This window comes from Larimichthys crocea, chromosome IX (assembly GCF_000972845.2).
Source record: "Larimichthys crocea isolate SSNF chromosome IX, L_crocea_2.0, whole genome shotgun sequence".
NCBI classification, from domain to species: domain Eukaryota; kingdom Metazoa; phylum Chordata; class Actinopteri; family Sciaenidae; genus Larimichthys; species Larimichthys crocea.
In genome coordinates, this window is record NC_040019.1 from 4,769,821 (window position 1) to 4,783,574 (window position 13,754).

The 13,754-nt window shown below is 42.6% G+C and overlaps 2 protein-coding genes across 2 annotated transcripts; both read right to left on the minus strand.

Moving 5' to 3' along the window:
* Window positions 1-80: 80 nt before the first annotated feature.
* LOC104922467 (dnaJ homolog subfamily B member 5) lies at window positions 81-3,907 on the minus strand. The gene is made up of 4 exons (XM_010735295.3): window positions 3,690-3,907; window positions 2,796-3,054; window positions 1,898-2,448; window positions 81-943 (listed from the first exon to the last, which is right to left on the minus strand). The coding sequence occupies exons 1-4, from the start codon at window positions 3,795-3,797 to the stop codon at window positions 710-712; spliced, it is 1,152 nt and encodes a 383-aa protein (XP_010733597.2). The 5' UTR covers window positions 3,798-3,907; the 3' UTR covers window positions 81-709.
* Window positions 3,814-13,404, minus strand: LOC104922481 (urea transporter 1-like). The gene is made up of 11 exons (XM_027281921.1): window positions 13,063-13,404; window positions 12,564-12,690; window positions 12,274-12,463; window positions 11,934-12,062; window positions 10,961-11,090; window positions 10,810-10,878; window positions 10,535-10,682; window positions 10,185-10,319; window positions 10,051-10,100; window positions 6,609-9,944; window positions 3,814-4,137 (listed from the first exon to the last, which is right to left on the minus strand). Exons 1-10 carry the CDS (start codon window positions 13,174-13,176, stop codon window positions 9,696-9,698), a joined length of 1,341 nt encoding a protein of 446 aa, XP_027137722.1. The 5' UTR covers window positions 13,177-13,404; the 3' UTR covers window positions 3,814-4,137; window positions 6,609-9,695.
* Window positions 13,405-13,754: the final 350 nt, after the last annotated feature.

The following is a 13,754-nucleotide window of genomic DNA, read 5'->3' on the forward strand; positions in this document are numbered from 1 at the left end:
TAGTCCACTTATTCAAGTACACTGTGTTGCAAACCGCAAAGAACAGAGGAGAAGAAGTCAAATTCTGCATTTTCCTTTATTTTTTTCATGCTTTCAAACATGTCTCTATCAGGTAATAATACATCAACGTAGCAGAATATATACAAACATTTCAAATAATTCAATAGAACATTTGACAGATGAATCTCTCTTAGAGACAATGTGTTTGCAATTTGTACACAAAGTAGATCTTTGTACACAAGTATATCTCGCTATTGTAATAAATCAATGCAAAAGATCAGTCATATGAACACCATATAACTATATATATATTTTTTCCTAGCGTGTTTCTACCATTCAGGTTTAAGGAAGTCTATACAGACTTGAATAGCACACTGATATCCTGCTATAGGTTTGCAAGTATAACAGTACATATTACCTTTTCATTTAAGAGAAAGGCTATTGAGTCAATGGACGCCCTCGGATACCAAAGACCCCATTCATCAGTTCTGAACTCACTGCTCATGTGGCATCATGGTTGTTGTGCATCGTGCCTGCAGGAAGTCATCCCCCTTTGCTTGAACTATAACTCACTTAAGCACTACTTGCCATTCCCAAACACAATAAGAGGTTGTGATTGGTTGTGAAGCACCTTGGGCAAGGCTTGTGTTTGTGAATTGATAACAACATACACACATGGTGAAGCTGCGTCAGTATGATAAAAAGCAGTCTAGCACTGGGCCAGGCTGTGCTTGATGATCTCGCGGGACTGCGGTGGGATCCTGTCGGGGAAGAGCACCTGGAACTCCACCACCAAGTCGCCCCGCTGGGACGGGCTCTTAGGCAGGGGCAGTCCTTCGCCCCTCAGCCGCCGGACAGCACCTGGTTTGATAACATCGCTGCATGGTAGAGGCATCATTCGGTTGTCAAGTGTTGGGACGTTTACTGTGCAGCCACAGAGAGCCTGGAGAGGGGAAAATGGATGAAAAGTTAGTTCTGAAGACCTGTTATATTTAGAACAAGTTTCATAAGCGCTCTGACTGGGATGAAGTACACTCAGAACCAAAATCAATTAAATTCCTGGTCCATAAAAGTGTCAAGTTACATAACATGATAAAAATGGAGTGTCTGTCTTTGTAGAAGCATAATGATTTTTCTGTGTTATGCAACAAGCCGGTGTTACAGATGTTATAATCGTTGTTCTATTTACCGGCTGTGTGTGGGAGTTAAGCACTTCAGTGACTGAAAGGAGCCATAGGAAGGTGGAGGAGCTGTTTGAAATGCCAGTCTCTGTGACTGCTACCCTGCTAATCTGTGTGTGGGCTGGTGTAGAAGTGAGAGCCAGAGATGGAGCGAGCCAAAAAAGCTGCCTCTCTCTGCCTGCCTTGTCGAGGCAGAGGAGTCTGCAGCACACATAGTATGTGAGAGGGAGAGTGAAGTGCGATTCGTGGGGGCAGTCAGCGCTGAGGCTAAATTTAGCTCCTGCTTTCTCTCTCTCTCTCTCTCTCTCTCACTCTGCAGGGGCTGATGAGGTAACTGAGGCGTTGGCAGGCTGCTGCTGCTGCTGTTCTCTTAGCGGGGGTCTGTCAGCCGATTGTGAGCTAAGGGGGGCTCAGATGCCCATAACGGAACACTGTGTCCTGTCCTAAGACTGCATTCATAAATTTGACCTTCCCTGCATTTGGTAGACGTTCTACCTTCTTCCGTATGTCTTATTGATGTCTTTCAGTAATCGATTTTCTCTGGTATTTCAGAGAATGCATCATTCAACAGTTATGTAAAGGGAATAAGTGGTGGATGTATTTGAGCCTCTCTCTATGTAGGTGTAGGATGTTGGTAAAATTACATTGTACATCTACTCATAGACCAGGTTGTGATTGATGGATATTTAAGCCTGATGTAAATGCACCAAACTCACCTCTTTGAGGGTGATCTTGGCTGTGTAGACAATGTTGGAGCCGTCTCTCTTGTACTGGTTGTGCTCCTTGTCCCTGAGAATGAAGGTGATGTCCGCAGGGGTGCTGTTGGGCGTCTCATCTCCCTCCCTGGGGAAGGTGATCTTGGTGCCCGCTCTCCACCCTTTCTTCACCACCACGTTTAGCACCTTGTCCTCAGATCGCACAGTGCGACTGTCGGGGTTGAGGCGACTACGGGTGATCTTCACGTGCTTTGTGCAGCCATGCATCACCTCGTCCAGGGTCACCAGCAGGTCGTGCACCACCTCGTCGCCTTGCAGCCGCCGCTGGCCTCTTCGCAGCCCGCCTTCGTGGCCGGGAAACCCGCCTACGGTGGAGGGGAACCGTCTGAAGGGGTTGAAGAGGTCTTCTTCGCCGTCAACATCAGAGCCAAAGAAGATGTCGAAGTGGTCTGAGCCGTGAAAGAAGGAGGAGAAGGTGCTGTGGGGATCACCGTGGAAATGATTGCGGAAAGCACTGCCTTGGCCCGCCATTGACATTCCATTTTTAAGACCTGAAAAACACAAAAAACAGAAGCAATTCAGTTCAATTCATCCAAATCTGCACAACTATTCTTCCTATCCTTCTAGACGGATTACTAAACATCTGCTATGTAGAATTTTTTTGGGGGAAACTCTTTCACTGCTCCCTGAATAATTCATCAGCCCCACAGCTGTCTATGCTGCACATGTTTTGCTGATTTAATGAGTGGAAATGTTCCAGTCCTGATCTTCCCAGTGCACATCAGTATTTAGCCTTGATGTTGGCATGAATAGTTAATGCACCAGCCTATGCTACAGTAATTAGCCAGATGGCAGTATTTGAAATATTTAATTCCTGTAAATGAAATCTCTCTCTCACCTTCTTCTCCAAACTGGTCATATATGCCTCTCTTCTTGGGGTCAGTCAGGATCTCGTAGGCCTCCGCGATCTCTTTGAACTTGTCCTCTGCGTCGGCGTCGCTGTTCTTGTCTGGGTGGAACTTGAGAGCCATCTTCCTGTAGGCTTTCTTGATCTCGTCCTCGTTGGATTCAGGAGTGACACCCAGGACTTTGTAGAAGTCCTTGCCTGTGGGTTTGATGGCGAGGCACGGCATGTCCTGCTCTGACTTGGTGCTTTCCTGTGGAAAAAGGAAGAGTCAGACATTAGACCATTGACATGTCATATCTCCATTCATAAAAAATCAAAGAAAGAAAAAGTCAAGGTCTATCAGCAGTGGTGCAAGGACATCTAACACTGTTAGATGTTGCAAAACGGCTGATTATGAATGACTAATAAGCATTTTAAATAAAATCATTTGCCTTCTAGATCAGGATGGATGATTTACGGGACATTCCTGCACACCAACTGCTGCACAGTATCTATTAGTATGCAGAAATTCAGCCCCACATCTAAGACTCTCTCCGGGAAAAAAAAACACCCTATTATCTCTGCGCTGCTGTGCAACTGCATATTCATGAATTTTATAAGCTGATGCACAACACAGCGAGAGAGAGAGAGAAGAGAGGGGTGAATTGGTCTGTGAGGGGGGAAAGACATCCTCCAACAACCGAGATTCTCTGCAGCGATTGGCTGAAGGCGAAACGGCGACTCTTTCATTTGAATGAATCCACAGCAACAGACGATTGATGACACACATAGCTCACACATTTCACTTAATAAAACTCAAAATATTCCAGCAGTACATTCAGGTCACTATAGTTACTAAGTGGTGATTTGATTAATGATGAAGTGGGAGAAAAAAAATGTACTTACCGCTGATGATGAGGATCCTGAGCTGTCACCTCTGTGCATAACCCGCACTTTGCACTTGACATTGACATTTTTGTGCTTCACACCGAACTGAGTCCAGATAAGAACCATGATGGATGTTTTTTTTTTTGTTTGTTTCTTTTACTAGAAGGGGGGCTACGAGTCGCTGTCCAGGCGTTCTGGTGCTGAAACCGCTTCGCTTTGTCGAGCTTCTTGCTGTCTGAGCTCTCCTCGGCTCTGTCTTAAATACCACCGCGGCACCTCCCTTTTTACTATCCACTCATCAGCCCACGCATCATGACCGAGCTTTCCCCGGATCCGCCCATTTCCTCACGCGCAGCAGGGGATACCGGTGTCCTCAGCTCGCTCGGTGGAAAGCAATTGGTGCGCCGGTGATGATCACGCGGATGTTGCATCCTCCTTCTCCATCTCTGGTCTTGTTTCCGGAGATCTTGAAGGCAGAACCGAGCAGACAGTCACGACACAGTACAGAGTGTCTTCTACTTACTTTCTCCCAGACAGAACAGAACAGAACAAACAAAAACCAGACATGCAGTTAAAAAAGGTCCTGTTAGCTGCCCAGACGACCTCCAGACAAATGTCCTCAAATGGCTCTGAAATATGAATATCTTTCCTGTTGATGAGCGAATGCAGGAAATTGAAGTGTTTCTTATTTGAGTGGGTTTTTAGGGGCTCCTCAGAATGGTTATTATAAGCTGAGTATAACTGCAGTGGTGCCTGTGAGCCAAGTTCAACATTAGGCTATATGATCAATTAAAGGTTAACACAGTAATAAGAACACCTATGCAGTTTAATGCAATTCAATAGATGGAAGATCCTTTACTTAATAGTAAAAATACTCCATGACCTGAATTCAAAATCCTCCTTAAGTAGAGGCGCAGATGTATTATCAGACAAATAGTACCCATTCTGCAGAAAATACTCCAAATCTGCTGCACAAATGTTCATTTATTTTTAGACTCTATTCTTAGCTTGGATGGTGATGAAACCATTTCAGCAGGAAAATTTGGTGGAACCGAACAAGTCAGCAAGAATCTTAATTAAACAGAGTGAATCCTTGTTGCTTTCCACCGCTTAAAAGTACAGTAATATTCTGTATCTGGTGAAGTTAACATATATTTGCTATTTTTATTTTATGTTTGAGGACCCTTCTTTGATGTGCTGTTATATCACATTGTATTTCAACCCTAAATATACAATAAATGTGGCTGTGAGGGGATTTTCTATTCTAGCATGTCACATATAGGGCCTGCTAGGTCACTGTAGGAATAGTGTAAAATCTTAGATTGTTACGGGGACAACGACTTCTTCTCCTTGAGACACAGAGCGGCTGCATGCTTGTGTTTCTAGTTATTACTATGGTAACCAAGGTCAGAGGATACAGCATATAGAGCCAGAGAGGACGGCTTCTTCAGACCCGAGGTGGCATCACATCCTTGATAAATTCTCCTCTTCTGCTTGGCCAAGAGCAGACCATTGATGAATAGATGAATAAAATTAAATCTAACAGTGAGGGAGAAAAATAATGTGCATCCTATAATTTAATAGAAACGAAATGTTCCCTGATTTCCTGAAGCTGAAATTATCTTAGACCCAAACAGTGTTGTTAATGGAATTTCACTGAAAAGGTCAGTAAACTTTACAGAGGCAGTATTTATTTAATGCTTCATGTATCCATTATAGTGTGCAGGTGTTCATTAAAATGTGTCCACCCACTTTGTTCTGCACGGCAACAGCAACAAGCATATAGTGCTGCAGACAATAATTGCAAACCAATGCAAGTAAGCCACTTAAAAACCAACAGCAAACAGCCGTGGAAGGAGAATAATGCCATAATAATAAGGGACTGTATGAAAATGATTGGTGTAGTGTATTTTAAATGCCTGGGTTGCGTATATCAAGGTAGCTAGAAACTTTAACTCAAATGAACAGTTATTATCATTGTTAGTGAATAAGCTTCAGCCACATTATGGTTTTGCCTCACACATTAGTAGAACAGGTTGAGAAGAAGATATACTTTATTAATGGGGGGTGGTCGGTGCCTTGCTCAAGGGCACCTGGAGTGCCCAGGAGGTGAACTGGCACCTCTCCAGCTACCAGTCCACCTTCCATATTTTTGGTCCATGTGGGACTTGAACCGGCCACCCTCCGGTTCCCAAGTCCCTATGGACTGAGCTACTGCCACCCCTTTCAGTTGTGCTGAACATGTATTACATGATATGATAACTCTATGTCAAACATAAAACTTCATAAAACAAGTCCTGTTGGATAGTGAAAAATTGATTATTAATTATAAAAATCCATGTCAACTGTTTCTCAAAACGGACTTTGATGTTCTATAAGCAGTTATATATTGTGGTTATAGTTAGATTATTATCCTTTGTATGTGGCAAAATGCATTTTATGGTCCTTGGTGCAGTTTTTCAGTAAAACTGGCAATATGAAAGATGAAATAGAGAAAAAACAAGACTGAAGATTCTTCTCTGCTCTTCCAAAACAATCAAGCAACCTCCTTTCAGCAAATAAAAATACACAATCCTCCCCCTTTTCTGACCCCACCTCCCTCTTCTAATGATTTCTGTACAGTCCCTAACCGAACAAATACTCTGTTAAGATAAAAGAAATGATTGGGAAATGTTAAATGTTAAATATCTATAAATATCTCACAGACCAACATAATCTTGTTAACTTGAAAGTCATCATTACAGGAAGGTTTTTTTTTTTTTTGATGAAATGCTGCAAGTCATCTGCTTGAACGCCTCTTTTACTCTCACTGAAAAAGAGTCACTATTTCTATTTGGAGATAATACTACTCATAGTACAATATTACGACACACAGTCGATTGTGCAGCCGGCAGTGCAGCCATGGATATGGAAATCAGTGTCAGAGAGTGTACATACATGGCAATGCTTCCTCTGCTGTGATGCTTCATACATCCAATGGGAGATGGAGTTTCCTGGGGATTCTCCTTTCGTCTTACAGGAAACGGCATACAAATTTGGTTGGGATATGGTGAGCCAGGAGCGTCATGCAGCAGATCTCACATATACTATTCACAGATTGAGCAGGATAGAGTGAATCAGAACAGCCTCTTACATAGCTCCCATTCTTTCTGCCCACGGCAACAGTCTGACTCTGTTTTTTTGGCCTGTTTTTCCACACATTCAAGCTGTCTCACTCACAGAAACACTTACACAGTTGCCTGTCAATCTCACAGCAAATAATGCTAATTAAAGTTCCAAGCTGCACTGACACTGTTATTACAAGGTGGCGAGAAGGCGGACAGATTACATGCAGCCCAATGTTCTTGTGCAGTTGTTTTGTGTTCTCACATGCTCACTAATAACTGCACAGACTAGTCACTGACTCTGGCTTTTTGTTTGCGTTGTGCAGGGTTAAAATTTAACATGTGTATGTTTTATAATCAAATGCTAATTTAAAATAAAATGGAAACACAGTATATTATCCCTTTATTTTCTTTTACAGCCAGTCAGAACAATGATACATCCTACCTTATATGTAATATTGCTCATACATAGAACAATTCTTTTTTACCAACCTTGTGTATGGATTGCCATTAGATTTGGTACAGATGTTCTTGGTGTCCAGAGGATGAACCCTAATGACTTTGGTGATCTCCTGACTTTTTCCACTTATATGTCAACATGTACTCAATTGATTTGGCACAAAAATTTGGTACTTACATTCATGGTTCCCATCCTAATGATCTTGGTGATCTCCTGACTCTATCTAACTACTACAAGGTTACCATCTTTGATTTCTAGTGAAATAACTACAATGACATTTGGTACAAATACTCTTGTCCCCCAACAGAATGAGTTGTAAAGACTTTGGTGATGCCCTGACTTTTAATACTTTGGATTACGACCAAATGCTTTCTCAGCTGCTTCAGTTATACCTCCTGTTAAGTGTTAATTAGCACTATCTAACATATTAAACTAAGATAGAAAAAATGACATGCCTCCTACCTGTGTGTTAGAATTGTCATCTTGGGCATGTAGCTCTAACTAATGTAGGATAGGACTGGTTCTTGGGTGGAAACACAAAGGGGCATGGTAACAGCTTCAGGGGCTCTAGACTACACAACACAACAAATGTAATAATCTTTCACTATTGCTATCTAATGAAAACACAAAATAAGCTGACTCACAACCTAGATGTACAGATCTATAAGCGTGTTGCCAACTTGATGGATTAATAAAGAGAATTGCATTAAGTGCATAGTTGACAAATGTGCATCCTCTTATAGGGCACTAACCCTGTGACATCCACCATATTTAAATTTTTAATAGCAAAATCCTCCCCCCTGGTTGTTTAAGAGAGAGGTCTGCAGCAGAGCTCTGCAGACTTTTGTGGCCCAAGTTCCAAGTACATAGACAATAGACCTACTTCTCCTGTTGCTGTGTCCTTTGTGCTGTCATAATCTTCTCTCTGTCGATCTGTTTTTAACTACAATGATAAAATGCTTTGGCCTACATTGTTATATGAGGCTTGCTATTCTGACACTGGATCAGACAATGAACTGGTACACAGAGACAAGCTCATGCTTTCTCCTCTGCATGTGTGTGGATGTAACGTGACTGTGTGGTGAGTTTTTATCCTTCACAAGTTCAGTTGTGTTTTGTGGGAGCAGTAGGTGCTGCCTGCAGGGGACTTGGGAAGGTGAATCACACTGCTGTGAGCAAACAGCACTAACACCAACCTCATCTCACATCGTCCCACTGCCAACACTTATTCTGTCCTTCAAAGGTCGCCGGATGAATCAACGCTGTGTAAAAGGCCACAGAAAAATCCACTGACTAAGGTCACTTTTACCTACAGGCTACAGTGGATAAGAGAAATTACTGGCACCAGTGAAGAAGGTTTCTCTCTGTAACGGCTGTAGAATGTTAAGCAGAAAACTGTTTGATTTGAGTCGTTATCGGGTTCAAAAGGAGGACAGAGAAAACAACAAGTCATATTTTATCACCGGGCAAGAAAATGAGACGTTCTCATTTTCAACTTCTCTCCCTTGCCATGTCTCGCACCTTCTCCCCCGATGTACCACAGCTCCCACACATGTCTGGGAGTGTGACTGTCTCTTATGTGTAGCACTGGCTAGACTAAAGCCATGTGCCTCGGGCGCACCATGCACAGACAGGCAGATGGCAATAACTATTTACTGATAAATGTAAATATCAGTGCAGACACAGTCCCAGACAGTGCTATGTATGTTTTATCAGCAGGCGTCTTGTTAGCTTCTTTCCCACAGACACCAAAATCTCTGAGGAAGCAGGAGAAAGGCTGTCTTCAAAAAAAAGGGGATGAGGGCAGAAGATGACAGATAATGGCAGACGAGAGAAGTGGAGAGAAGGGGGAGAAGTAGATAAGCAAAAAGGGTTTATAAAAAACATGTCAAACTGAGGGAGAGGCACAGCAGGAAACCAAAAAGAGAGGTAAAGAGAAACGATAAGAGAAAACAATAGGACAGATTGGAGTACAGAAGGCAGAGATGGATTATGCCTGGCAGAGAAGAGGGTGTTTTTGCTAGGGGAGCACTTTATGAAATCTCCCCTACAGTTCACTGTCTGCACTCATGAAACGCTCGAGCTGCTGCATTTTAAATCACCTCACAGCAACCACTAAAATTGTGCTGTCGAGGCTAAGACTGCATTTTATATGAAGTATATTATTGCTAACAAAGTTGTCATACATAATTGTATTGCTGCGTTTAAGTCTGCTCTAGATTATTACACTTGCATGCAACAACAGTGGTTTTGTCTTTTCTTGGGAAGTGCTGCCCTCTGGTGTGTAGAATAGCTACATTGCAAGAAATGATTTGCCATTCAGAAAATATTTCTCACTCCTATGCCAGCCATTTTATACAACCAATAATGCTTTGCAGGCGAGGAAATAGCAAAACTGTACATCCATAATGCTCCTACATCTTTAGTAATTAAACATGCAGAAGTAAATGTGCATCCCCTCTAGTCATAGTCACTACAGCCGACATCTGGACCTCCATCCTCTGTCAGCTGGGCCTTGTCTTGGCTGCTGCTCTGTTGACTGTGCTGAGCTTTCTCTGCGGCCTTCAATTGTTTCTGGTAGCGTCGATTCTCCTCAGGGCAGGAGACCACATACAGAGGGAGTCTGCAGATGGCTGGGATCTCAGAGGAAATAAGGAGGAAAATGAAAGCTGACAGGCAGAAAGGCCACGTGCAGGCTGGTATTGCAAGCTGAAAGGGGGATGACATAGGAGAGGAGAGCATGACGCGCGATATGAGAGACATCTGGGTGTTGAGATGACGTTAATTGCGTTTGACTCTGGAAGGTTTTACCTACCACAGACATCAGTTTGGAGATTGCTGCCGTCATGTATGCGCAGAAAAATGCTGGAAAGAACATCACATTTTTAATTTAAACATTGTCTGAGCATTCACATGAAGCGATAGCATCATGCTTTACGTTGATCTCACCACATATTAGAGCCAGTAGATGGGTTTGCCAGGTTATGACATAGAAGACACCTCCAATGGCAATGCAGGATAAAGCACAGTTATATCCCCAAAGGCCTGAGTAAATGTCCTTGTGAGGAGCCGCCAGAGCAAGACCTGCAAACCGCACACCAGTTCAATATGCCCATGAAATTCACCATTAAATAAACAACTGCAGAAATGTCATATTTGACAAACACAGGCTAAACAGCATTATTTGAAAAACATGCCATGGTTCATTCACCATAATGCCATGCTGCCCTTTGAAGAGCCAAAGCTCCTGCTGTAGCCTCAGACATTATGCATATTTCTATGCAAATGAGTCTTTTTACCAGACAGCATGCCAGCAGCAGAGCCCAATATGGCATGAAAACCGATAGTCGGTGAGGAAAGCAGCAGGGCCAGAAGGATGAGACCTCCTGTCCAAGGACTGTCACAGCCGTACACCTGGCCAACACCAACTGGCACTGACAGAAATAGCTGCAAACGGAAAAGCCTCCATTCACTCACATTTTGAACAATTAGCACACTGAATTAATTAAGATAACATATGTGCAACATAGCCTACTTTTTAAGAGCAAGTTCACCAATAACACTCCTGTTCTACCTGTGTGATATTGAGGCTTTGGATGGAGTCATTAGGAGGGTGCAGATGGTCATTTGGCTGTATGTTGACCTGTGATTGCAGGAAAAGTAGGTTCAGTTTTCTTCTGCATCTAAACACTGTGTACGTACATCCTTACAGGGTTGTAATGTACCTGTGGAAAGTAGGGGTGGTTGGGTCCTGTAGCTGCAATATGTAGACACACCAAAATATTAAAGGGCAAGGTGAATATTGGGAGGTCCCATTTGCTGGCAACTGAAGACAAAGCACTGGAAACCACTGGGCTGTCAACAGAAACAGGAAAAAGACAAACTGTGACGTGGCGACATTATGATCTTGCCTAGATTGTTTGTTTACCTTAAGAGCTCCATGTACAGTATCTATTCGACTTGCAATTAATTGCTAGACCCCTGACAGAACCCATCCAAGCATATCTAATATCCATAACTAGACATGGAAGACCTGTCAAGGCTTGGCCCTTTTGTTTGCCTTTTCAAAATAAAACACTACAGACCTTATCATACTAACTAAGAAGCTAACTTGCTCCACATGGCCACAAATGCAGATTTCAACCCATTTTAACTTATGTCTGATAAAATCTACAGAAGACAGCAGAAGTCAATGGTTGCAGACTAGACAATGGAGTCAGGGACTTACACATGACAATAACAATTTTGGGTGTGTTCTCTTTAGGTTTTACCTCCAAATAAAATGATTTACAACCAGACTTTTTGAGAATTCTTGTTTTCAAATGAGCATTTTCAAGCAACTTATGGAGACAACGGGCAAAATGATCAAATCTGTCACTGGAGCTGAGAAAATCCAGCTGTAACTAGTCACTGGGTAAGAAACGAGAAGCTGCTTTTCTCTTACCCCTCTCTGAAATCAAGTAGCTATTGTTTCCAAAATTGCTAAGATTTTCAAATGGGAAATCTGCCACCATTATTACTAGTGACTGCAGGTGCTGTGCGAGAATGAAAAGATTGACCTGCATAGCAACAGTAACTAAGGGGAGGTGAGGCTTAATGATTTTGGGTCAGTTCTTTTGAAACAAGGAAAGTCGCCTTAGGTGAGTTTTAATAGGTTTTCCTGATTTTTACTTTCCTGTAGTGTGCAACAACACTTACCACATCATGGACATGAACCCATTTGGCAATAACAGCCACCAGTACCAGCTTCCTTTGGCTGAGAAAACAGCCATCAGTATGCCCACCAAGGTTCCATTGTAGCCATACAAACCCGCCGATATGGCCTCCCTGAGGTGAATGTGACAGATGTAGCCAACATAAGTGCAAAACACAATTAAGTGAGAAACACGCTGTGAAAATAGCGCTGTGTGAAAGCTAAAGAAAGTGTAGCCCCAGGGAATATAAGTGGAAGAGACTGTGATAATGGCTTCATGGTTGGAGGAATTTTTTTTCCTTTCCTATGAAGAAGTCAAATGAGGATAAGGAGATGCCAACAGACCTGTTTTGTCCCAGTAAGATGGCTGACACAGTGGACACAATGGTACCCAGCAGACCATTCAGAGCCCACCAAGGGTTCTGTAGGAAGAGGCCGGTCGTGATGAGGAGCCCACTGAGAGGGTTGTTGACGAACATGACCTGGGCGACACCTCGGAAAATCCAGTCCAGCAGCTGAACTACTAAAGGCTGTCCTGCGTAAATACATTACAAAAAGGCTTAAATGTGGAACTAAAAAATATATATGATTCAAATTTGCCCCCTTGACTTGGAGGATAAAACACAGTCACCTACTTTTAACCCATTTTCCGCAGAGATGCATGTCCCCGGTGAAAAACCCAACAACTTTGAAGAGGAAGGAGGAAATTGGAACTTCTTTATGCGAGGGCTGGTTGTTTTGCTCGTACATACTGTATATTGGCTGTGAATAGAGATTTCACAATTGTCATTTCAGTATACTTAATTGGCTGTGACTGTACATGTTAGGCAATGCTGGCCAGTCGGTCAGACTATTGGATAGACTGCCATTGCATTTGGTACAGATATTCATGTCCTCAAGAGGATAAATCTTCTGACTTTTTATTTAGCACCACCAGCAGGTCAAATGGTTTATTTAACCTCTAAAATATCTCAACATCGGCCACATGGATTGATGCCAAATTTCCTACAGACATCTATAAATTATCATGATGGTGCAAACAAGGTAACTTAAGGAAAGGCCTAAATGCAGACGCTACAGGAGGCAAAGTTTCTACAGTCCAAAAATAATTTCATAACATTTAATAAAACTTACAGGATATTGAGGCAAAGGGAGAAGAACAAAGACGAACTGACACTGAAACGGAGCAGCGACTAAACACACCAGTGAAGGCAAGACGACAAGGTGTAGTTGACACATGAGGCACATGTGAAACTAATCAGGCTGGAACAGACAACAACAAAAACTGGCAGGACACGCAGCAACGTCAGGAAATAAAGTTACAGACACGAGGACATTACAAAATAAAACAGGATACACTAAACAAGCAATCCAAAACCATGACATGATTCACACTGATCCCTGACATTTAAAGGGTTATGAGTGACTCTACAAAAGTTGACTACACACACAAACTAAATCAGTGTGATTCCCTTTGTTCCCTGAGGTGGAAACAATTCCAACAGGGAAGTGTGAGCTAAAATTTAAACTTCACTGCCAGTTTTTTGCCACACCACTTTCTGTTCTTTTTTATTTTTTATATCTTTTTGAAGAAGTGATCAAAGCAGATTTTCCCGAAGAGCCTCCCGCCGCTACCGTCAACATCCTCAGTCACAGTTCTCTGCATGAAAGCCTGGGTGTGTTTATGTTGCTTAGTGAGCGGTGTACCTCTTGATCGCAGCTCTGTTGGTAGCCTCTTTTCTTCTGTGCTACAATACTTAAAGAATCAACAAATATGAAAGCTCCCGAACACAACTCTGCGTAAACTTTTGTGACTGAAAGTGTGA